The 27,092-nt window shown below is 36.0% G+C and overlaps 1 protein-coding gene across 1 annotated transcript in view; it reads left to right on the top strand.

Annotated features, from left to right (window-relative positions):
* Positions 1-27,092, top strand: part of LRRC40 (leucine rich repeat containing 40) — a 69,233-nt gene that overhangs the window by 12,746 nt on the left and 29,395 nt on the right. The window contains exons 3-9 of the mRNA XM_075557290.1: positions 335-408; positions 4,453-4,579; positions 11,268-11,391; positions 15,967-16,109; positions 17,136-17,308; positions 19,847-19,934; positions 20,032-20,077. Of these exons, the coding sequence (XP_075413405.1) occupies positions 335-408; positions 4,453-4,579; positions 11,268-11,391; positions 15,967-16,109; positions 17,136-17,308; positions 19,847-19,934; positions 20,032-20,077 (775 nt within the window). The remainder of the gene's footprint in view (positions 1-334; positions 409-4,452; positions 4,580-11,267; positions 11,392-15,966; positions 16,110-17,135; positions 17,309-19,846; positions 19,935-20,031; positions 20,078-27,092) is intronic.

The raw sequence follows: 27,092 nt of genomic DNA, 5'->3' as shown, positions 1-27,092 counted from the left end.
CGGCTGTTGTCGCTTCCTAAACCCCTCATCTCTCATTTGAAAAAAAAACAAACCCACTCAATGAGGTAAAATTTTTCATTGTAATATTTAAAATGAATGACATCACCTCATGAATTCCATACATCAGCTTAGTCAGCTTCAAACTCTTTTCATTTCTACATATAGCACTCATTGCTCTTGAACGTATTACCTTTGGGTTAGACTAATTGCTAATAGTTGAACATATTACCTTTGGTTTAGTATAATGAAATTATTGTTGAAGACAATGCAGAGTAAATGTATTGCTAATTTAAGATGTAAGAATTATGACTTTATCTTTTAATACTTATTTTAGATACATGATAATCAGCTTACATCCCTGCCATCTGCTATAAGAGAGCTAGAAAATCTTCAGAAACTTAACATCAGGTAAATCTTGAGTTTACTTGTTTCTACTTTTATTATTGTGGAAGCCAACGTGGGCTGCCCACTTGGTGCTATAAACCAGATTAGAGATCCAAACTCAGCAGCCACTCTGAAGGGGAAAGATGAAGCTACCTGCTCCGTACATATTTAGAGCCTCATAAAATAAGAGGGTAGTTCTGTCCTACAGGGTCACTACATGGCTGCTATGAATTGGTTGTTGCTATTGGTAAGTATGTAAATCTAAATCTTTAGATTTTGTTAAGTTATAAAATATCTTTGTATTATCTCAAAGTGAATAAAGCAGAATAAGAATTTTAAGTTTTAAATTGCAAATTAATTTGGTTTGATTTTGATTTTAGAATTACCCTTGTGTTTTCTGTACTTGTGAATTTAGGACCAGTTATTTTATCAAATTATTTTTTCCTTCATTTTTATGAAATAATTTTCAGTGGCTTTTGTTTTAGAAAACCTCTTTGTTGAGATCTTAAGTTTTACGTTACTTACCCATCTAAAACACATGTAGGTGTTTTTGTTAGAGATGACAATGTCAACGCTTTTAAACTTCCAAGGGCTCCTGGGTTCCATGGGTTGCTTCTGGACATGCACAGTTGAGGCCCAGTGGCTAGACTCTAGCTAACTCCTTTTGCGCATCAATATGCATCTAGGTTTTCAATAAAGAATGACTTTGTGAACAAAAAATCCTATCATTGTAAATGAGGTTGAGTACAAAGTGGAAACCCAAAGCCTATCTGTAGGCAACTGAACACCTCCTTACAGAAGGGTCGCGGGGTGGGGTGGGGGAGACCAGGCAGTAAGGGTGCAGGGTAGCAACGATGAAATATACAACTTTCCTCTAGTTCCTAAATGCTTCCTCCCCTCACTATCATGATCCCAATTCTACCTTACAAATCTGGCTAGACCAGAGGATGTACATTCATTCAGATAGGAACTGGAAACACAGGGAATCCAGGACAGATGATCCCTTCAGGACCAGTGGTGAGAGTGGTGATACTTGTAGGGTGGAGGGAAGGTCGGGTAGAAAGGGGGAACCGATTATAAGGATCTACATATAACCTCCTCCCTGGGAGATGGACAACAGAAAAATGGGTGAAGGGAGACATCAGACAGTATAAGATATGACAAAATAATAATTTATAAATTATCAAGGGTTCATGAGGGGGGCGGAATGAGGAGCTGATATCAAGGGCTCAAGTAGAAAGCATATGTTTTGAGAATAATGAGGACAAAAAATGTACAAATGTGCTTGACACGATGTATGTATGGATTGTGATAAGTGTATGAGCCCCCAATAAAATGATTTTAAAAAATTAATGACTTTGCCTTATCTATATTGTTTACTGTGGGTTTAGGAAAGATTTTATTTAGGGAAAAAAGATCTAAATAATTTTAACATATTTTGAAAGCCCTCTACTTATAAAGTGGTCTATTATAGATCTAATAGTCAAATATCAATTTTTTGGAGGCAAGTTAATTGGTATGAGGAACAACAGCCCTTCAAATAACAGTTGTCTTTTGATGAAAAATATGAAATTACCCTACATGAGCTAAGACGTATACAAAATGTTGCTAATTGTTTATAATTATTAGAACCTCTTCCCCTTCTGAGTCAATGATGCAGTTTAGTCTGCAAAGATATGAGTAGATAGGCTTGAGGACAAGAAGAGAGGGAACATAGAGCCTGTGGATGTAACTTGGTTGGTGTGACTTTAGCTTTAGATTATAACATTCAAGAATGTGAATGCTGGGGTTGAGGAATTGTGAGAAAGAAAATGCAAGAAATGTAAAACTAGAGTTACATCTCTACCCAACTCGATTCCTACTGAGGCTTTCAGTTAAATAAGAGAGAATACTGCCCAACTGTTAATAATTTTAAGCGGTTATTTTAGAAGGTGTCTTGACTTTTTTTGTTCCAACTACCCCACTCTTCATTTATTGTCATAGGTAGATTCCGCCAGGTCATTATGCAAAAATTGGCATTATCAAAAATGCAGGATGACTACATCAGATTACAAAATGAAAGATGATCACAGTATTACACAGCTATCAAATCACATCATTGCATAAGTGTCAAATTATATCATTATATAACTGACACGTCATTGAGAATCATGGCCTAGCCAGGTTGACACATCACCGTAGCCATCGCGGCATATATTGTCTTTGTGTCACACCTCTGAGTTGGTTATTGACACGTACATTAATGTGCACTAGACAGTTAGTAGATTCTAACTAGTCACTAATGTGGGATGTAGAAAATGAGATAGATGATAAGGGAGGAGTAAGTGTAGTTTTATTTGAATTAATTTATGGTAATTCTTATCCTTCCTATTCTCTCTGTTTTCTCTTATTTGTGAAATAACTCTATGGCTTTAAAATAGAATGTATCTGATAATTGAATTATTAAGTTGGGACAAACTTGGGACCAAATTCTGTCATAATCTCTTAATTTTTAGTGAATGTATCATCCATAGTGATTTGAGACTTTCCCTGAACCTGTATGCTGAATATATTCACAGAAGGGGCTGAGACGAAAAGTTATGGCCCATTGCAACGAACCATTGACTAGCATATACACCAGACTTTATATGCAGTGTTCTCAAACAGAAATAGCTATTTTTTGCTTCATTGTTAAATTTAGGACCTAATCTCTACAAAATATGTGACACCATTGAGTGTGTATATATGTACGAGGGGGTGCCCCTAAATAGTGGAAAAAAGCTGTGTTGGGCAGAGCTTTTATAGTATGCATATTTCCTGCTAGGTGAGCGACGAGCCTCTTCTCTGAGTGATTGCACCCAGCGGCGTCACCTGGGAAGGGTCTTTGGCCACAGTGAATTTTTGCATGAAAGCAGTTTGGTTTGAGCCTCATTTTTTGTAGTGGCCTGTTTAAGAGAACAGTGTGCACCTGTGAACTTTAGTTGTCTGCTTTGAGGAACAGTGCCGTAGAAACTGCTGTGCTGTTGGACACAGCTCACAAGGACAGCACTATGGGAAACACTCAAGCGTATGAGTGGTTTTCTCATTTCAACAAAGGTGAAAATGTCAATTGATGACAGACCTCGTTTTGGATGTCTGTCAACTTCCCCGGTGGACAAAAATGTTGACTCATGGTGCATTTGGAGTTCGTTCTACTAGGTCAGACTGTTAATCAAGCTTTGCACTGAGAGGTTCTGAAAAGATTGTTTAACAGTGTGCAACCTAAAAGGACTGATTTGTGGCAGACTTGTTTTTTTACCACAATGCACCTGCTCATACAGCCATCTCAGTGCATCAGTTTTTGGCAAAAAAAAAAAAAAAAAAGCCTCTCGTGCCCCAGGCACCTTATTCACCTTACCCCGCTCAGTGTGACTGTTTTTTGGTTCCACGAATGAAGAGGGACCTTAAAGGATAGGGATTTGATGATGGTACAAGAGGTGAGGAAAAAAACGAGGGTGTTGCTTTCAGCCATCCAAACAAATGAGTTTGAAAATGTTTCCAAAAATAGAATCCCAGATTTGACAAATGTATTAAGTGTAATGGAGAGTACTTTGAAGGTGATACAGTTGTTTTGTAAAAAATTAAAATACATAGCTTTGGGGGAAAATTAAGAATTTCATGGGTTTTTTGGGGTATCCCCACATATGGTTTTGTCAAAATCAAATATGATTAAAAGTTCAGTCTGCCCTTTCACATTGCACACAAAATCAAGACTTGATTATCAGCCAGCAATCACAAACTCACAAATTATTTCTGTTTGGCCTAAAACCTTTTTCTTTCCTCCTTCCTCTCTGTTTACCTTTTTTCTTTGAACTTGCAATTATTATTTTTTTTTCCCATTTGAACTTGCCATTATTGTAATGATTGCTGTCATTTTAATGAGTATGTACTTTTGGCATGTGAAATTTGATAATTACTTAAAAATTAATAACCATATTTCACTTTGGAAATAAGCCTTTAAGGTTGGTTAACAAAATGTCTATTGTAGCTTTGATAATTATTTATTGTATTGTCATCAAATTATTCAACATTTATCTTATCAATATATAGCCACAACAAACTGAAAATACTCCCGGAAGAAATCACAAGTCTAAGAAACCTGAAGGGCCTGTATCTCCAGCATAATGAGCTAACATGCATACCAGAAGGATTTGAAGAACTCAATTTGGAAGATTTAGTAAGTTGTCCTTTTCCAATTTTTGTATCATTTGGGGCTGCTAGGGTTTTACAACAGGCTGAGAAATCAAATCATGAGAACTTGGACACCTGAATTTATGAACAGATCATTAAAAGCTTCACTTGAATTTTACTGTGAAGTTAGCAATTTAAAACTTAGTTTCATCAAATAGACTAAAGTTTGTTTCAGGAATGGAGGTAGAAAATAAAGGAGTGAGGATTACTGTGTTATGCAGAGATGTCCACAGCCCCCAGAAGAGAGGAAGTTACCTTTAGCAGATAGCAGTTCTCTTTCTACCTATTTGCACTTGCTCTCCTAAAGCATGTGAGGGTTCAGACCGTCCCTCCAAAGAATGCATTTTCTTCTTTATCTTCCCACATGGCCACACTTCAGGACAAAATGTAAATTTTATTGTACTTAGACATAACTGTAAATCCCTAAAGATACCACTTGAATCCTGCTAGTAAGCGTAAGAGGTGCTCTAATGGTGATTGAGTGCTGGCCTTCTAACGAGGATGGGGTTTGAACCCATAAGTCAGTTTGCCAGGGAAAGATGTCACAGTCTGAGTCATAACGATTACACTCCTAAAACGGCTCCAGTCGGTCTTAGGGGTTTGAGCCTGAATCTAGTTAATACTACTGTGTCCTATGAGTCAGAATCTGTGCTACCAGGTATTAATAGAATCAATTGATACTTTAACTTATGCTTTATGTATCACAAGTAGTTTTTATCTCCTACTACCTGTCAGAAACTAAGGCTTATAGAAGAAAATAAGTTAGGAAGACATGTGCAATGAAGTAAATTATTTAATATGGCTCTTCTGGCCATTATCTTAGTTAGTCCCATGAAATGACTTTTTCCTGCTAGATCTGGGTAAAAGCAGGGTGGGGGAAGACACTGATCGGATTCAGTTGTAAGTGAATAATAATATTAATTGTGATTGCCATCCTGTTGTGTATAAAATGAGCCATCTCAGAAGCAGGACATGGGGTATTCTAACCATTAACAGCAAAAGAGACTAGCCAGGAGTGGAGTGAATCCTTTGGACCCAAGATCCCTGCACATTGAACTTTCTTCATCTAATACAGAGCTATGACAGCATGGGAGTGACAGCAGCAGGACCAAGAGCCAGAGCAGTGGACTTCCCAGTCCAAGTGCAAACAAAGCTGAGTGACTTTGGGCAGGTGCCCGGCTTGTGGAGTGGGTTTCCTCCAGGCACTTACTTGTTGAAGATAGGTGTGCTGACCCATGAAAGGAGAGCTGAGCACCTTCAGGCTGAATCTTTTGGAGAAGTGGCTGGTCCTTTGGGCATTTATTGGCAACCCTAAAAGAGTTTTGTAATGTTAGAGTAGACCAGCCTCTAACAACCGCAGGGTCCATAGGCACAATTGTACGGCTATAATACTGAGCATTTGCAAACTGTTCATTTACATAATAACCATAAGTATGGTCTATATTCAGTGTGCCCATTTCAAGGAATTATCAAATCCAGGTGAGGTAAACAGGGACAAGTACTATCAGAACTGATAGGAAAATTGGAGGGTGGGACATTGGATGTCAGCCTCTTAGAAATGGGCATTGGGTGAGTTCAACAAGTGTCCTTTGTTTTTCATTTTACCACCATGGGAGTAAGATTCTACTATACCATGCCCCATCTAAAAGATGTTAGCTATCTCCTCCCTCCTGCTTCCACCAAAAAGGAAAACAGAGCCATTGGGATGGAGACAATCCCCACTTATAGTGTCCCTGTAGGAGGGACTCGCCCTACCGTGTACGGTTTCCAGGACTAAATGTTTGAGAAAGCAGACGAACACGTGTCTCTCACATGGAGCAGCTAGGAGTTTGAATAGCCGGCCTTTCGCTGAGCGGCCAAGTGGTCCTTAATATTGTGTCAGAGGCGCTAATGGCTGATCTTCACGTTACCTTGTTATTTCATAAGATTCCTGTTCTTTTACACCTCATGTATTTCAAAAAGCTCAGTGACATTCAATCTTAAATTTGATTTTTTTAAAAATAAAAATGACTTCTATTTTTTCTATAAATACATCCTTCTTAATACTTCTCTTATTTGCTGTAGTATTTGAAATCAAAATATATACCGTACTCTTTCCCACCACTCCTTTAATATCTTTTAATCTGATGAGATTGTGATTAAGCTTAGAAAATAAAAGGTACCTACTGTTATCTACTGCCATCAATTTGATTCCAACTTAAATATAGGTAGGCCAAATGAATAAGAGGAGGGAGCCATCAGGTTTTCCAGTAAAAATTAGTGATAAAAAATAGTACTGTATGTACTTGAGTATAACCCAAATATTAGCCGAGGCACCTAATTTTACCACAAAAACGGCATTAAAAATATTCTGAAAAACTTGGCTTATACATGAGTATATACGGCAATTGGTTGAAAGTGAAGGGTTCATTTAGAATTGAAAACTGAAAGGAAACCGCTTAATAATTTTGCTTTTAACTAACTTCCTCTTTATAGTACCCAGTTAGTGATTTACCTAATGGAAGGATATTTTCTATTCAGAATTTTATTCTTTAAGACTCAATATCAAATCATTAATATGAGCAACATTATTAAAAAATATTGAAATAATCATCTGTAATCATTTGAACTGGGGTAATATTTCTGAGTTATATAAAAATTTAGCACAACAGTACTAAGTAACTATTAAAAGAGTCATCTCCTGGTGTAATTAATAACGTGAATAGCATTCTTATGTTATTCATTAAGTAGTAAATTTTTAAAATTATTTGTGATTCTCTGGTTATGTAGATGTAAAGGAGAGACTGGTAAAATAATTGTATCTCTTTAAAGGGTTCTTAACAATTTCTAGGTTATTTTCATCTTTTCAAATAACTTTTAAATATTTTATTTTTTAATTCTTTTAGATTTGCAGAAAAGTGATAAAGATACTTCCATATACCCTTCACCCAGTTTCCTTGTAATGTTAACATTTTACTTAACATGGTATATTTCCAAAAATTAAGAAATTAACATTAGTGTAATACTATTAACTATAGATTTTATTTTCAGTTTTTCCACTGATGTTTTGTTCCAGGATCTAATCTGTGATACTACATTGTATTTGATGTCAGTAACCTTTGATAGAAGACATTTCTTAGTTGTATGTTGATTAAAGCTTTAGGCTGTCCTTCTAGCATAGCTTATGCACTACATTAGACAATTTATTGCTATGGCCACACATACACCGACCAGACTCACAATTATGAGGCTTTTTTAGGGGAGTTAATAGTGTGCCCCTGCCAGAATTAGTAAACAGTAAGGATACAATAGTTGTCTCATAGTAACACCTCTCCTCAGCCGAATTTCCAGTCCTCAGCCTGCAGCTGAATGTTTCTTGGTTTCTGCCTCTAGGGTCAGGAATCCAGCTCTGACTCACAGACCCACAGTCTCAGTGCCCCTCCTCTGTTCTGTCTCTAGGTTTCCTTGTCATGGTCTTTGGTCTTAGCCTGACTCTCGTACTATCCCATAGTATCTATGCCATAGTCTCTGGTGTCAACCTCTGACACTTCCATAGACATCTTGAATGTGCTCTTGAGATGGTCCTGTATCTGAGATGCTCTTATACACAGAAGAATGGCTTTGATGGAAGTGTGGCTTTTGTCTTTTAGCAGACCATACTCCCAAGGAAACAAAGTATGTAACTTGATTAAAACCCTCTATTAAAACCATTACTTAATCCTACCCTATTCCTTTCTGTTAGTATAGCAGAGAACTCCTTCCAAAATGGGATTATAGCCACCAATAAAGTCCAGAATTTTAATATATCACTTAAAGAATTATGGCTAGAAGGGTTAATTGAGTATAAGTAAAGACTAAGTACCCTTGAAGTGCTGTACATTATGACTAAGATAAGAGTATGCCCTTTTGAAAAAGTAGTTAACAATATTCTTACATTTTTTTCTCTTCTCAGTGTATTCAAAGCTATATAGAGTACAATCGTTTAATATTAGACCAAGTGAAAGTCTTCAGGAAACTATTCCTTGAAGTATTTTTCCCCCTATTGTTGCCACTGGCCCTCCCTAATATTTTCTGTAATTAATGGAGCACTTTTTCTAATTAGGATGCCATTAAAAATTACTTAATATTTACCAGTGTGAATAATAGCTGATACAATACTACTTTGCAAAATGTGAAGATAATTTATATGCCCACTTTTCAACTTCGTTATTCTACAACGAGCTACCCATGAGGCATTCTCTCTGACTCTCCAACCCTGAATTTGGTCTCCACAACTCAGGACTCTTTTCTTCCAGCCCCTGCCAAATGGATAAACTCCAGCTTTTTGGCTGGTTCTTATTGCCCCCAATAGATTTCATAATGTGCTAGAGTGACTCACGAACTCATGGAAATTATTACCTCTATTTGCAGTTACCCATTCTATTTGGAAACGATACAAATGTAGAGACATACCAGGGAAGGTCTGGGAGAAGTCTGGCAAGAGGCTTCCATTGTCCCTAGGTACCCCTTCATGGATGTCCTGAAGCCATTCGTCCTTCCCATGCCACTCTATTTCTCTGGCTGCGTTTGATAATTCATTATAATGGCCACATAGCTTACAGACAGTATTCACAATTTTGAAGCTTTATTGGGGAAGTTAACAGGTTACTATAAGCCAGGATCAGAAAATATGAAGGCTACAGTCTTTGGTTCAGAGTATACCTCTTATGGCTCACCTATATTGAAGTTGGAATCAAATTGATGGCAGTAGATAACAGTAGTGTATCATTACTGTTTTAAATTCTTAACAGAAAGCAGAGATTACTAGAGAGATTGAAAGATACTAAATTATGGATAACATTGTAAAGAATGAGAATTTTGGAACTGTGTTCATGTAGAGCCTATGCAGAGTAAAAGAGAATACTTTGTAGTTTAAAATCAGAAAAGTGTGTCTGGGTTATATATATTTTAAAATCTTATTCAGTTTTATGCTGAACAAATAATTCAAGAAGCTGGACTATATAAAGAATGCAATAGCACGATTGGAGGAAGACTCTTTAACAACCTGCAGTATCCAGATGACACAGCCTTGCTTGCTGAAAACAAAGGGTTTAAAGCATTTTTCAAATGAATGGCAAAAACTACGGGCTTTATTTTAGATTAAAACTCATGGGAAGGGAAGGATAAAAAAGAGACGCTGATACCCAGAGCTCAAATAAAAAGTAAATGTGTAGAAAATAATTATGGCAATATATGTTCAAGTATTGTTATAAGAGTGCTTAAGAGGCACCAATAAAATGATCTTTTAGAAAAAAAAGAAGAGAAAAGAAAAACTACTCACAACTGGACCAATATATTTTACTTAGATTTTTCATCAATGCTCATGGAAGTAGTGGTAAAGAAATCAAACAACATAATGCATAGGGCTAATCTGCTGCAAAAGACCTCTTTGAAGTATTAAAGAGAAAAGATGTCTGCCACTTGGATAAAGTATGTGTGACCAGAACCATGGCATTTCCCTCATATGAATGTGACTGTGAAAGCTGGGCAATGAATTAAAGTTTGGCTGAAGAAGAATGGCTATAATTTGAATTATTGTGTTGGCAGAGAGTATTGACTAATTGACTATACACCATGGAGTGTCAGTGAGATAAACAAATCTGTCTTAGAAGATGTACAACCGGAATACTCCTTAGAAGTGAGGAGGTGAGACTTTGTATCATTAAGAGGAACAAGTTCTTGGAGAAGAATATTATACTTGCTAAAGTTAGAGGAGCAGCAGAAAAGAGGAAGCCTTCATTGAAATGAGTTGACACAGTGACTGCAACAGTGGGCTCAAATGTAGCAATAATTGTGAAGATGGCACAGGACAGAATAGTGGTTTTTCCCCATAGTACATATGAGTTGGAATTGACTAAACAACACCTAACAGCCAAAAAAAAATATTGCATTGGAAGCCCAATACATGATACAACATGATTTAGTATTGACAGAAACCTTTTGATAAAATATTTTCTGAAGTCAGAATTCTGTCTAATTCCTCATGTACTTTTTGGTTGCACGCTGTGCAAAAAGTGTTAAAAACTATATTGAGGTTAGTGACCATGACCTTGTCAGTGAGTGAGAGTTATAAAACTCATCAACTCTTAAGTAATCTTTTACTGTTGTAATTTCTTCAAAGTTCTGAAATGTAAAGTACCCTTTAGATAGATGGACAGCTATCTTCTAGTTGAAGAAACAACAGAATAAAACGTTGCTTAATCTTATCTTGCATCATCTTCATGATTGCTGGTATTCATGCATCCATTGTAGTCACTGCAGCATTCTTTCTCACTGAGGGGGTCTCCCTTGTCCTCATTGGCCCTATGCTCCACAAACCATGATGTCCTTGAGCAAATAATCCCTCCTGAGGATATATGGAATGCATGTGAGTCAGACAATGTTCTGTAGTGAGTAATACGTTTGCATTGACTGATCCTCCGAAGTAGTTTGTCAGCTCTTTCTCTCCAGTCTGTGTTAGCCTGGAAGCTCCTCTGAGACCTAGTCACCATAGGTGACTGCTGGTGGTTGAAACCGATAGCCTAGCTTCCAGCATCGCTGTAATATGCAGGCCACTAAAGTACAACAAACGGATATACTTGTGGAAGAAAATACTTGTTATGGGCCATTTATTTATTTATTATTATCATTCATTCATTGTTTCTCTTTTTGTCAAGGATCTTTCCAACAATCGTCTTACAAGTGTTCCTGCGAGATTTTCTTCTTTATCCAGTCTGGTGCGGCTCAATCTTTCCAGTAATCAGCTGAAGAGCTTGCCAGCAGAAATGAGTAGAATGAAAAGTAAATCGTCTCTAGTTTTAAAAATAATGTGTAAATTTGAACTTGCTACTACTTAACGTTTAGAGAAATATCAATATCATTAGTTATAGAGAAGTAAAATAATTGATTTTATGGTGCCACGTATAAACGATAGGTTCCCCCCCACCCCCAGGCCATTACTATTTCGCAACTACCCAAAAAGATGAACAGTAAAATGATATCTTAGCATATCAACAAGAAAATAAGATTTTTATGAACTGCCATAAGTTGTATGCCTGCCAAATGTAAGGTTTTGAAGCAGCCTTCCTTACTTTCACCCATCTTCACTAATAGATTCTTTCCCCTGCCCCCATCATAGTAATAGTTTCCTTGTGGTTCATTATGCTGATGGGAAGAAATTGGCTTGTTTTGCTTGAGGGTCCAAATTGTCAATACTTAAAAACAGAGAGATCAGTGTCAGTATTTAGAGATTCTATTAAAATTTACCACTAAAGTCTCATATCTAAATTATTGTAGATCCTGATATTAAGAATTGAAAAAAGTTAAGATATATTTCAGTATTCTTTAAATAAATACACTTCATCAGTTTAGATTTCTTAAGAGTCCTAAATAATGTGGGGTCTCTTTTTATGTAAAGGCAAACTATTATTATTTCTTAATCTTTGGCTACACTCTGTGCCAGCTGTAAACTGTTTTGGTAGTACTGGGGGTTAAGCACATCCTGGCATAGTGAGTTTTGCTGCTAGTCTCAAGATCAATAGTTTGAAACCACCAGCTGCTCAGAGGGAGAAAATGAGCTGTTCTGCTCCCATAAAGAGTTACAGTCTCAGAAACCCCAGGGGCAGGTCTACTCTGTCCTACAAGGTTGCAGTAAGTTGGAATTGACTTGATGGCAATGCGATTTTGAGTGGCTTAGGCATTGTTCTTCTAACTTCAAGGTTGACAAGGTAAACCTATTGACCGCTCTTTGGGAGAAAGGTGATGTAGTCTGTTTGGTAATGATTTACAGTTTGGGAAAGCCTATCTAAAAATCACTATGAGTTGGAATTGATTAGATGGCAATGAGTCTAGTTTTTATTTTTGCTAATCATATTTAAGTATTTTAATTTTTTTAGACTTTTGTAGAGAAGGTTATTGAAGTGATTTTTCTATAGTTGTGGATAGATTATTTTTAGGTGAAAGTGTAAAATCGTGTAGTTTCACTTTAGATTAACAGCAAGTTGTTGTTTAGGAGTATATTAGATCTGTCATAAAGTCACTTTGTTATTTTGTAGGAGCCTTTACCTAGATACCAGTAATTAAAGCTCTACTTGTCTTTACTAGTTTTCAATAAAGGAATTGAAAAATTGAGCTAAGCATAAAACATGTTATCTGCAATGAAGATAACATTTGAAGGCATACTTAAAAAAATAGAGCGATAATTTCTTGAGAGAGAAAATAGGGAAATCAATACTTTGAACACTTTTAAAGAAATTCTACATATATAATTATACTTTCTGTACCTTAATCACGATGAGTTCTCACCAGTACGACATTTATTTGTTATTTCACTACTAATGAGTAGGTCCTAGGAACAATGTCTTATATTTTTATGGTCATTTATAACACAAAATTTTTTTGTGTATGTTATTTTACCACAATAGTTCTAAGAGGTGGATGGAATCCATGTTACTTAAATTTTGAAGATTCACAAACCTAAGCTTTTGACAATTAGAAAGTAATTTTAGAGCTGGGTCTTTAATACTTTTACAACATCCCCATGACTCCTTCCATGAGGCATTGCTTGTATTCCTAGACACTGCTCTTCAATGTAAATAATTGTGAAAGTTACAGTCTCGAACTTTGTAATGAATTTCTCTTTATAAAATTTGCTGGATTTGGAGTTGGTCAGATCATGGCATTTTTTTTTTCAGTGTTCTACACAGATTATGTTGTTCTGTTATCAGTTGAATGCTGCTGCATTTGTTTTCGGATCAGTTGGCAAACTCAACTCTTAAATGAAACAGGGCAAAACAGTATGAGGATATTTCAAACAGTGTTGGTACAAAAGTAGAAACCGTAATTAAGCAAAAATGTCAAATGTGAGGCTATTTTTCCAGACATCTTCTTCTGAAGGCGCATTTCCATCTTCCTAAACCTTCTGCACAGAATTCTGTGCTCTCTTCTTCGAACAACAGGTGCCACAGCAGAAAGGGAGTGTTGGGGTTCTCGGGGAGCTCAAAATGTATTTCTTTTAGTCATTCTTCGAGTGATGTCAATAAATAACTTGAAACGGCAAGATCAGAGTTGTAGGGTGAATGGTGTAATGTTTCCCAACAAAATTGACATAGACTAGCTCTTGCTATCCTGGAAAAATAAGCGGAAACATCATCATGATCAGAAAATTCTTTGTTTCAACTGTCTTGTCCTTTTTCTCACACATGCAGTTTTTAAAAAATTTTCATAATTCCACATGATTATCCTGTGTCATCTGTGGAAATCTATCAAGATCACTGTTCTGGAATCCCCCCAAATTGTCACCATACTTCTGAGTAAACTTCTCTGCCTTGGATTTAATCTGCCTATCAGATCCTCACAGAAGCCATTGTGTTGATTGGATTTTGCTCTCTAGATCAAATTGGTAACCTTAAGATTCCCCTCATGTTTTGATTGTTCCCTAAAACTGGCTTCATTAGCTTCTATCTTGCTTAAAAGACTGATGGGAAAGTCACTTTTATGAACTAGCTTCATGTAACACATTTGTCAGCCATTGAACCGAAAGCTTACTGAGTCAATTCTGTTTGTTTAAAATGGAAAATACTGAATCATGTGAGAGCCCAACTTAATCAGCCATGCATCATTGGTATTCTACAATCTTCCACTAATTTCTGGACTTTAGCCATAATTTCTTCATTTCTTAAGGTTGAAAATCTTTGCTCTCTTGGCTCATCTTTTGAGTTCTTCCTAACTGTTCCTAAAATATGTGACCCTTTTAAAAATTGGTGTTTTATGTGAGGCAACATTCCTATGAATTTTTGCAAAATTTCAATGATTTGGGAAGATGTTTCCTAGAGTTTTCTTAATTTTCTGTTACGCCTGAACCTAAAATCTGGGGTTTCTTTGTTGGTTTTTTTTTCATGGCCAAAAAGTATCATTCAGACACCCTAATGAGGCTGACAAGTTTATTATTGAAAAAACTTATCTGTAGCCATACACTGACCACAGAGGTTTTCTTTGAAATAATCTCTCACGTATGTCTGAACCAGAATTCAAGTCGAAATACTTTTTGACTTACCTTCAGCTATTAACACTCTTAAATTATACTGCAGTTGACACACTTGAAGTATATTGTTTCTAGGTGTTGTTGATTTGGTTCTAACTCAGAGTGATCCTATTTATGAACAAAACACTGCCCGGTCCTCCGCCGTCCTCACAATTCTCGCCATGTTTGCTGCCACTGTGATGTCAGTCTGTCTTGCGGAGGGTCTTCCTCTTTTTCACTACCCCTCCACTCTACCAAGCACGATGTCCTTTTCAGGGCCAACCTTGTACCAGTAACATGCCCAAAGTATATCAGTGATGTTTCATCATTCTTGCTTCTACGGAGCATTCTGGCAGTATGTCCTCCAAGATTTTGATGTTCTTTTGGCATTCCGTGGTACTTTCAATATTCCTCCCCAGCACCGTAATGCAAATGCATGGACTCTTCTTTGGTCTTCTTTATTCAATGTGCAACTTTCACATGCATATGAGGCAATTGAAAATGCCATTATTAGTTGTACTCCACTCAACAGCATTGGATTGGTGCATGAAGGAATCTGTAATTTGGATTACGGAGAAAACCGTTTATTGAAATCAAAAGGGAAATAATTTCATTTATTCTTCATTTTGTGTTCTGACTTTCTTTAATAAAAATGTAGAAGGTGAGAATTATAGAGTAAATAAGGGCATTCTACTTGAGTTATAGTGGGTGTTCTTATCAAAATTGTTGACTAGAGACATGAAAGAAAGCATTTAGTTTAAAAAGGGATGGAAATGCAATGGAATATATGTAAAAATTCAACACTTGACAGAGTCAACTTGCCAAGAAATACTGATGTTTCTCAGCAACTAATAGAGTTACTTGACATTCATTTATACAATAAGTGCACATGAATGTTTATATGTCTCTAATTGCATTATAATTTTTCATTTTAAAGATGAATAATGTCAGAGGGAAGTAGTAATATCTCATAGTAGACAGTATATACATTTTAGAGTACTTTAACAGGGCACTTGATATTTCTGTCTGTAAAGTACTTGATATTTCCGTCTATAAAGATAACCTGGCCTATTACTAAGTACTTGATATTTCTGTCTATAACAATAACCTGCCCTATTACTAAATATTAACTGTAATACAACTATTTCTTTTTAAGTATAATTAAATGTAAAAGCACTTAGTTTACATTTGTTAAGTTTGATGGTATTCTACTAGTTCTGATTAATGTAGCACTAATGATGAAATAGGTTTATGTGTTCTCCTGGTGATTTCTTATACATTCTTTGAAAGTATTGTGACCATCAGCCACTATTTTTTCTATGTTAAATGTTTTTATTTTCAATTACATATTGCAGGATTAAAGCATTTCGATTGCAATTCGAATCTCCTGGAAACGATACCTTCTGAATTGGCTAGCATGGAATCATTAGAATTACTTTATTTGCGGAGGAATAAATTGCGTTCTCTGCCAGAGTTTCCTACTTGTAGATTACTGAAGGTACTATTGAGATGACTATTAAGTTACTATATATTCCCCAAAGTTAATTATGAAAATGATATCTGTAAAGCCTTATGAAATGAATCTTATTTTAGTTTGGGAATATGTGTTATAATCATTGTGCTTTTTTTCGTATTATTTTTAAGTATTATGAGTAATGACATTAGCAGCACTCTCAGTATTGATTTTTTTAAAAGTAGTTACCTTAAGAATAAGAATCTGTCCATTCTGATAAGTACTGCACAAATGAAGAAGTTTCATATGATAAAGCTACAATGAGGGCCATGCGGTAGGGGACCTGAACACAAATAAGGACCTTGTATCTAATTGTAGTGTAAATATCGACCTTTTCATGTAACTGATCATAAACAGGTCTTTTAAAAATCAATTTCTTGTGGTTTTGAATATAGAGCAATAATATTTTCTAATTTTACTTTTTTCATGTATATTTATGCATCATTGTTTTTTTAAAGAACCTCTTTTAAACAATGATAACAGTGATAGAATTGACTAAATTATCACTTACATTGTTAATTATCAGTCTAATTACAGATTCTGTTAGCAGGAAATCAGCATATGTAGTATTCAGTAACAAATCAAAATGTTAAATAACAAACTAATCATAGTATAAAATAACTTTAAAAGTCAATAGTGATTTATCTATAACTTTAATTTTTCATAAAAATAGTTCTTAAGATTTGTAATTTTTTAAGTTTAACAAATGACTACTAAATAAATTACCTTCAATGCCATGGTTTTTTAAGTTTGATGTTTCAACCACATGAAATGTTCAATGATTTGCAAATTGCTAAAACACACAGGTGTTTGTGTGTGTGTGCGCGCACGCACGCACAATCCCATCTGTTTTCAGCTGTTAAGTAGCTTAAATGAAACTGATAATTTAAGCACATTCATATTTAGAAAGTTGTGGGGATTTTTGTACATGTTTTGTATGATTTGAAATTTTTATTACCTGGTGTAACGTTGCATACAGAAATATATTAAGTTGATCTTTGGTTTTTGTAGGAATTGCACGTAGGTGAAAACCAGATTGAAATGTTAGGTGCAGAACACCTTAAGCATCTGAATTCTATCCTTGTGCTAGACCTGAGGGATAACAAGTTAAAATCTGTTCCAGATGAAATTACACTGCTAGAATCTTTGGAAAGGCTTGACTTAAGCAACAATGATATTAGTAGGTAAGTTTAAAGCTCATATAAATAAGAAGTAATACCTGAATTTGGTTATATTTCATAAGTTAAAATAGTTTTTAAAAACAAGCAGAGATTTTTTAATTGATCCAATAACTGTGTTGTACAGATATATAAAGATTAATTTGATTTTATTTTTTCTATGTGTACTTGTGTTTTTTAAAGAAGAATGGATTTCACTGTGTACATATGCAATATGCTTTGTTCATAGATATGAATATCCTGATAGCAACCACTCTTTTCATACATGTAACTGTGTGAGTTATTGACCTGGCTTTCCCCAAGCTGTTGCATCATACAAGTAATGAATGAAATACTTTCTTGCCTGTCATCAATATTTACATACGAAATTTCACTTGATGTGAGATTTATTAGTTCTACTGACTGAAAGCAATAGAAAGCATACATTTCTGATAAAATCTAAGCCAAAACGTAGAGTAATTGAGACAAGTGTTTCAGATATCTATGTGTTTCTTCTCAAGCTCTGGAGATGAAGTATGCATTTCTCACTGCCATCCTGAAGATGGTTGTGGTTGAGCCCATTGTTGCAGCCGCTGTGTCCATTTTGTGAGGATCATCCTGTCTTTCACTGTCCTTCTGCTATACGGCTAAAAGATAGAAAAAGCATTCACTCTCTTTATAACACGAAGGCGCCTCAACAAGTTTGTAGAACTAAAACATTGCTTTCTCTCCACATGCCCTTCTCTAAGATAATGTTAGAGTACTCTACCACAAGTAATGCTGAGCCACTGAGTCACGAGAAAAGCTTGAAAGAAAATGTAAAAAAAAACAAAAAAACAATGTTTCTGAGGCGCCAATGAATCGATAGGGCCCCTAGAATAAAAAAATAAATCTCAGTAGATTTTGATACCTATGTTATTCTGTGATAGAGGATCCTTGTTAGCCCAGAGGGTTAAATATTAGATTGCTAAAGGTCAGCAATTTGTCTCCCCCAGTTGCCCCACAGGAGAAGAATGAAGCAGTCTGCCTCTGTAAGACTTACAGCCTTGGAAACCAGTGAAACAGTTCTGCTCTGTCTTGCATGGCTGGGTGGGGTTGAACAAGTTTTGGTTGGTGTTCCAACAAGCATTTGGGAACCATTGTCTTGGAAGATAAAGTTCACATTTCTTGGCATAACATTCAAGTACATCTCATAAATCAGACATCAGTCACTGTCACGTTATCATCTCATTCTCCTCTAGGTATCCTGCTCTTTAAAAGCTACACTGAACTATAAGATACCGAGTCGTTCTCTTGTTTCTTAATCCTAGAATGCCTTTTCCCTGCTTGACCACCTAATGGAGTCTCATTCCTTTCCTTAGATCAAGTTTCAGGCTTTGCTACTCGACTTACAGCTTTGCTCTCATAGCAGCCTTAATAATTTTCTCTTTATATATTTTTATGTCATTTTCATTTGTTGCTGTATAATCTACATAGAATTTACCAGTTCAATGATATAATCTGATGATGTTTGACAAATGTGTACACTTTCATAACTTGCCAGAGTCATATATATAAGCCATTTCCATCTACTCAAAGTTTGCTCATGTCTTTTGCTGTTAGCCCCTTCTCTATATACCAGTGCTCTAGCAACCAGGGCTTTGTTACTATAATTTTAATTTTCCCATAATTGCATATAAATGAAATCATACAGCATATAGATTTTGTGCCTGCTTCTTTTATGTCGCATAAAGTTTTTGAGATTCATTATTGTGATTATAGCAGTATGTTCATTTTTATTTCTGAGTTGTGTTTCATTTTTATGGATATACTATGATATATCTTGGATATTTACATTATTTTCAGTTTTTTGACTATTATGAATAAAGCCTGGTATGAACATAAATGTATTAGTCATTGGGTGGACAGTATTTTCATTTTGCTTCAGTAATACAAAAGAATGGGATTTATATACTAAGTAATGTTTAAAAGATTGTGCTTTCCATAGTGGCTCTAATATTTTGTAATCTCGCCAACTATGTATGAAAATTCCTAGTTAGTATATTCTGGTTAGCACTCTTTAAAGGCAAGGACCTTTTTATTGCTACAGCCTTTTATTGAATTTTCAGGTGCTTAATGTTATTGAGATTGAATAGATTTATAAACACAAGTTATCTTATGTTATCAAAATAAAAAATAACTTTCCTTGTTGAATGAAAACATGAATTGAGTGATTTTTTCTCTTTTTATTTGTCATCTTTTTTCATTTATAAAGAAAAAGAACAAAATCAAAACAGTTATTCTCACAAAGGCATGGCCATCGTGGATCACTGATTCATTCAAATTTATATTCTAGAACATTTATTTATTAGCATTGTTTGGCACATGTTTTTAGCTCAGAATCTCAACATTTTCAATATGATAGTTTTAAAAATAAATGTGGTTTTTATTTTACATGTTCAGGCCTCCTTTGAAACTATTGCAAGACATATAATTTGTCCTACATTGTTAGTTTTATAGTCAACTATTCGGTTGAATTAAACTTCTATCTAATGTTTTCCTTGAAATGAATTTCATTTTTTATAGTTTACCCTATTCATTGGGAAACCTTAACTTAAAATTCTTGGCACTTGAAGGAAATCCTTTGAGAACAATTCGAAGAGAAATTCTAAGTGTAAGTTTATTTAGAATTCAGCTCTTTGTTTTTAATTTGAAATTCAGATATTTATCTTGATCTTGGTGAATATGTGTCTATTTTTCCATCCTTCTAGAAAGGAACACAAGAAGTTCTAAAATATCTACGAAGCAAGATCAAAGGTACTTTTCTATTTTACTCCATATTTCAAAGGATAACATGAGCACGTACTCATGAAATGCTTATTGTAAATAAGTTTAAATGTTCCTTTAAGTATAAATATTTAGACGTAATAGCCTATGGAATATGGCTGTAATTCTGTAATTCAAGACAGTAAGTATGCTCAGGTTACACAACATTCTTGAACTCATAATTATAATATTCTATAATATCTTTAATTTGTGTTCAGAAATACACCGACTCCGTATTTGACATGGTTAAGTTCTAAATTTCAATGCTTAGATGAAAATCAGCATTATGTGAAAATGGAGGACGACCACAGAAAATCACAAAGTGAAGATGACTTGACTGTATTGTTACCTGGGAGTCCTGGTGGCGTAGGGGTTACGTGCTTTGCAAGGTCAGAATTCAAAGCCACCAGAAGCTCTGCAGCAGAAAGACAGGACGTTCTACTGCTTAAAGAATTAACAGTGTCAGAAACTCAGGGGGACAGTTTACTCTGTCTTATAGGGGCATTATGAGTCGACATTGACTCAATGGCTGTGAGCAAGAGATCATTACGTAACTGCCATAGTGTATCATTATTTAGCTGTCAAATCAAGGAAAATCATGGCCCAACCTGGTTGGTACATAGAATTAACCATCATAGCCAGCATTGCTGTCGGCACCATATGGTTTTTGTTACTGCCAGGAATATATTGTTAATGTGAAAAATGGATAGATATTTTTATTGTCATCAATATGAAATATTGGATAACAAGATAGCCAGTACATGAGGAATAAGTAAGTGAACATAATAGCAACGATTCAATAAGAAGCGTATACTTCCACTTTGATTTTTTTTACTGATAACAAATCATAAATTTATTTTAAAACAGTTCTTTTGTACACATGATTTTACCATTTGTTGAAGACTAAAGAAAATTTGATATTAATGAGCTATGTGCTCATTTATTTTTTATATAAAGAATCATATTTTGGCAGAATATTTGACACTGCCAGACACAGAGTATCTTCAACGTGTTTCCAAATGGATATTTTGATTTTACCATTGTCAATGCTGAGAATGCTGCTTCGCATAAATACACAGTACAAAATGGCAGAAGCATATCTGGGGCCTTTTCAGAAATTGTTAGAAATTCTGTCTTAATCCCAAGCCACAGTCATTTGGCGATTTTTTTCTTTTTAGAAAACTCAAGTATTAAATCTGTGTCACTTGATAACTCAAAAAATGTTTCTTGAACTTTTCATGGCAGATGATTGACAATTTTACTTCAACTGAGAATGGTTTATGAACCCAACTTAATTTTCTTCTTTTTTAAACGTTTTATTAGGGACTCATACAACTCTTATCACAATCCACACATACATCAATTGGGTAAAGCACATCTGTACATTCATTGCCCTCATCATTTTTAAAGCATCTGCTCTCCACTTAATTCATTTGCATCAGGTCCTCTCTTTTTTTCCACTCCCTCCCGCCACCCCTCCCTCATGAGTCCTTGATAATTTATAAATTATTATTTTGTCATTGATTTTTTTAAAAAGAGCAAGAAACTTCAGAATGGCTGTAGATAAGTGAAATTAAAGATAATGAAATTTTCATAAACTTTTAAAATCCCTTCATTATATGTTTGGTTGACTGGGTAATATAAAAACAGTGTTTGTGACAGCTGTGCATGTATAGCTTTGCTAAGCTCTAACAAAAAATACATGTGAAACACATCATCAGGATATGCTTATTTTGCTAATTTAGTATATAATTATACTATAAATTTAATTTTAATACTTTATTAAAAGATTGTGTTCTACTAATTTCTATGTCTATTATATAGTATAAACTAAAGCTTGAAGAAAAAGATAAATTATACCCGTGTATAAAGGGGACAACAAAAATTTGTGAAAAGATGGAATTAAAAGACAATGGAATTTTTCTAGGTAGTTTTTGAAGTACCCTTGTGTCCCTGCTAAAAAGCTACTATGAAATCCCTGTGGTCAGCAGTTGGGCTGACTTTAATAGGCAGGTGTTCTCTGGTCTGGACCAGACTTACCTGAAGCTCACTGACTGGTACAAGGGGCTTCAAAGTTGGTGGGGAAATTCCATGATCTTTTTTTCTTTAAATCATTTTATTGGGGGCTCATACAATTCTTATCACAGTCCATTCATCCATCCACTGTGTCCAGCATATTTGTACATTTGTTGCCATCATCATTCTCAAAACATTTGCTTTCTGCTTGAGCCCTTGTCTGTTATCTGTTAACTACACTTTCCTCTAAACGTTCTGTAACCACCTCGTGCATTTGCAGTCATGTGGTGCTTCCTTCTCGGGCCTGGCAGTCAGAACTGGCCGTCCGCGTGCTTGTCGAGATATATGTCTCATTAGCGAGGCTTGTTGTAGCCGAGTGCACAGCGCAGCATGAAAGAGGGCGGATACCAATGTGGAATTGCTATCATGTCATATTTGCTCTGTTTCCTTGGTCAAAGTAAATCACAAGATCAGCCCATAGTCAGCATGGGCGAGCAGGGTGGAAGAAAAATGAACAGTATTTTATTTTTATTATTTGTTTTAGAGATAAATTGTTAGGCACTTTGAGTTCATTTAAAAAATTATTACCTTGTAGCAAGTTACTGTCTTTATTTAGTACTTTAAAATACCCACACTTCTTTGCAAGAATATACTGTTATTTTGGGCATTTAGTAAATGCTTATTGGTTAGTTGATTCGATGAATTGAAGGGTAGATGGATATTGCTTTAGCTTCCAAGGGAGTTAATTTTTTTTCACTTGAAGAAATTAAATCTAAAACCGGCCTTTTATTTGCATTATTTCACTGGTCTACATTTTTATTAGTTTTTTTAAATTGGAATTTAATGTTAATAATATTCCATATGCCTATTCCCCTTTTAATACTATAAGGCACTTACTGTACTGGTATGGAATTTTTTTTTATGAAACTTTGGAGGGAGTGCGTTTTATGGTGGTAAAATACATGTTATCAACTTTCTGTTGAGCTTAATAATGTAGTGTCCAGGCCACACTTTAGGCCAATTAAATTAGAATTTCTGGCCTAAGTTTGGGCATAAGCTTTTTCAACAATAGGGTAGAATTGGATTTAACTGCCTTTAAATCTCCTAGAGCTCTGAAGACAAAGGTAGCCCACTTTATTGCTGTGCAATTTTCAGCTTTCCTTGTTGCTCTTAAGACTTTTTAAAAGTGTGCTGCAAGGGGGACCTGACAATCATGATGGATTATTTATCTGGGGATACTGAATAATCCAGAAACATGAAATTGCTTATCATTTTAAAATAATTTTAGAATATTTGAAATTTATTAAAAGTCTTGTCTATGATACCTCTTGTCTGTGATTCTTCAAATACATAAACATATACTTTTGCGTAAAAGAAAAATCTTAGCTTTAAAAGGGTACTCATTTTTAGATTGGTGTAGGACAACACATCCTGCTGAAGCACCAGAACAACAGGACAACCTTTCAGATTTCTGTGGTGCTCGGAGGTTGTACCTGATTCCTAGATAGCCAAGAGACCATTAGGAAAAAGCTTCCCATAACTACTATGGATTCCTCCATGAACATCTCACCTTTTCTCAGATCCTAAAAATAGTGCATGGAAAGTAGCTATTATTATTTATAAAAATCACAGCTTGTAACAGGTAAAGCTTGTCTGTGCAGAAATGATGGCTTTTCCTTGGATACCCCAATTTTATGTCATTTGTGAGGTTCTTAAATGGAAGCCTATTTCCTGCCAGTCTTTCCCTGGCAAGGGAGAGCCACTTAGCTGGACTGTAAGTGTATGCTGCGGATGCTGTACCTACACCATAGCTGAAGAGACCCAGATAACTGCCTCTCCCCGCTATTTTATTGATGAGCCTAAATGATTATTATAATATTTTAACCCTGATAATAAACATCCATGCCCTCATAATTCTTGAGGAGAGCAGGGGATGGTTTAGCCTAGTACTGTGTCTTTTAAACTTTTCTGGCAAGCATTAAGCGTGGGGGTGGTAGTTTGTTTTGAGACCTAAAGATGCTAGCAAAGAAAGGAATCAAGAGAATCATGGCTATCTGCCTTGTCCAAAGGATTTCTTTTTCTCAAGTGGATCAATTTATATCCTTCCTAGAGTCTGTGCAGAAGTCCCAGTCCACCTGGGATTTATATAAACTTTTGAAACCAACAGCAGTTCATCCAGATAAAGGACTTTTTACTCCCGTAAACAGTTGCAGCCTTGGGAACTCACAGGGCCAGCTCCACCCTGTCCCATATTGGCTAAGAGTCAGTATTGACTCACTGGCAGTGAGTGTTTTGTTTTTTTTCCTGTAAAGTATATTATTTATCCCCTGTGGGAAGGAGTAAAATAAATTTATGAAGTCCAATTATCCTACAAATAAAATTAAAGCAAATATAATTTTCCATAATGCTGAAACTGTTTTATGTATTGTTTAAGTCTTTTTTTGGTAAAGAAATGATAAAGCCACTTCTTTTGAATGTATATTTTTTCCTGTTTTCTTTTTTATACCATATGATGGCAGTATTAAGGAGTCTCTGGAAGATAGTGAGGGGGTTCCTAGTGGTGAATCTGATTATTTAGAAATTTTAGGAAAGTATTTATTGAAAATAAATGTCTACATTTTATTTTTTTCATAAAAGATCTGGCATTTGTTTTCTTTTTTATCATTTTATTGGGGGTTCATACAACTAGTATCACAATCCGTCCATCCATCGTGTCAACCACATTTGTACATCTGTTGCTGTCATCATTTTCACAGCATTTTCTTTCTACTTGAGCCCTTGGTATTGGCCTTTCATGTTTCCCTCCCCTCCCCACCTGCCTCCCTCATGAACCCTTGACAATTTAAAATTATTATTATTTTTTTCATGTCTTACACGGACCAGTGTCTCCTTTTCACTCACATTTCTGTTGTCTGTTCATCCTGGGAGGGAGTTATATGTAGATCATTATGATCAGTTCCCTCTTTTCCCCATCACCTTCCCCTTCCCCTGCTTGCATCACTACTCTCATTATTGGTCCTGAGGGGTTTATCTGCTCTGGATTCCCTGTATTTCCAGCTCTTATCTGTATCCGTGTACATGCTCTGGTCTAGCCGATTTGTAAGGTAGAATTGGGGTCATGATAGTGGCGGTAGGAAGCATTAAAGAACTAGAGGAAAGTTGTATGTTTCGTTGTTGCTGTGCTGCACCCTGCCTGGCTCATCCTTCCTTGTGACCCTTCTGTGAGGGGATGTCCATTGTCAACAGATGGGCTTTGGGTCTCTACTCCACACTCCCCCTCTTTCACATTGATACAATTTTTTTGTTCTGAGTTTTTGATATCTTATACCTGATCCCATCAGTACTTCATGATCACACAGGTTGGTGTGCTTCTTCCATGTGGGCTTCATTGCTTCTCACCTAGATGGCCGCCGCTTGTTTATCTTCAAGCCTTTAAGACCCCAGATGTTCTATCTTTTGATAGCTAGGTACCATCAGCTTTCTTCACCACATTTGCTTATGCACACATTTTATCTTCAGTGATCGTGTTGGGAAAGTGAGCATCACGGAATGCCAGGTTATTAAAACAAAGTGTTCTTGCATTGAGGGAGTACTTGAGTCGAGGCCCAATATCCGTCTGTTACCTTTATACTTAACATATAAGTATATGTACATAGATCTATTCCCTATCATTATATAAAAATATGTTTACACCTTTTTATGAAGATGGCACTGAAAGCGAAGAAGGAAGGCTCCGTCCCCTCCCAAAATGGCAGGCAAGGCAAAGGCTTTAAAAGCCAGGAAGGCTGTGCTGAAAGGCGTCCACAGCCACAAAAAGAGAAGATCCACACGCCACCATCTTCCAGTGGTCCACGACCCTGAGACTAACACAGCAGCCCAATACTCTCGGAAGAGCGCCCCCAGGAGACATAAGCTGGACCATTGTGCCATCATCAAGTTCCCCTTGACCACAGAGTCTGCTGTGAAGGAGATAAAAGATAACATACTTATGGATGTCATTGTGGATGTCCGTCCAAGCCAACGAAACACTAGATCCAACTGTGTGTGAAGAAGCTCTATGGCATTGATGTAGCCAAGGTCAACACCTTGATCAGGCCTGATGGGGAGAAGAAGGCGTGTGTGTTCGAGTGGCTCCTATGACATTTTAGATGTTGCTAGCACAATTGGAATCATCTAAACTGAGCCCAGCTGGCTAATGCTAAATATAAACTTTTTCTATATATATATACTTATGTCTATACCTGTATTTGGGCCTCTATACATGTCCTTTGCCTCCTAGTTCTTTCCTCTATTTCCTTTTACTATCCTTTTGTCCCACTATAATTTTTGGCCTTCATTCGGGTTTCAGTAATTCCTCTGAGCTACATTTCCCCTGATCAAGCCCCACCAGGCATCTTATATCTTCCTCACCATGGATTTTAGATCAGTTGTTCCCTTGTCCCTGGGTTTATCGATAACCATTTCCTTTCCCCTGCCTTCCCCTCTCCCATGTCCCTTGGAAACCCTTGGTCCAGTTGTTTTCTCTTCCGATTGTTTATCCCTCCTATCTTATCTAGATAGACATGCAGAGACATTAATAAGCACAAAAACAAGACAGAGCAAAACAAAGCAACAAAAGAAAACAAAAACCAAAAAAACAAGGACAAAAAAAGAAAAGCCTATAAATAGTTCCAGGTCTGTTTGTTGACCTCTGAGTCTGATGGGATGCCATCCCCAGGCCCTAAAGTCTATATTTTATATTCTTCAAGGACTTCATTGCTTTGCTCCCCTTGATGCTGTGCTGCATACCTTAGTGTTTCACCCCGGTTTGGTAGGGTCAGATGGGGCTCAATTCCCGCCCTATGCCTCCAGTGTTGTCCCCTATAACGCTATGGGTCATGACGTGAGGGATTTCATGTCTTGTGGTGGGGCCAGCGCTGTGGTCTTCTCTGTGCATTGGCTACAATGAGCAGGAATATTGTCCGTAGGACTTGGTGGGCCAAGATGTGTT

Source organism: Tenrec ecaudatus, chromosome 1 (assembly GCF_050624435.1).
Source record: "Tenrec ecaudatus isolate mTenEca1 chromosome 1, mTenEca1.hap1, whole genome shotgun sequence".
Taxonomy (NCBI): Eukaryota; Metazoa; Chordata; class Mammalia; order Afrosoricida; family Tenrecidae; genus Tenrec; species Tenrec ecaudatus.
This window is presented reverse-complemented; position numbering and strand designations above follow the sequence as displayed.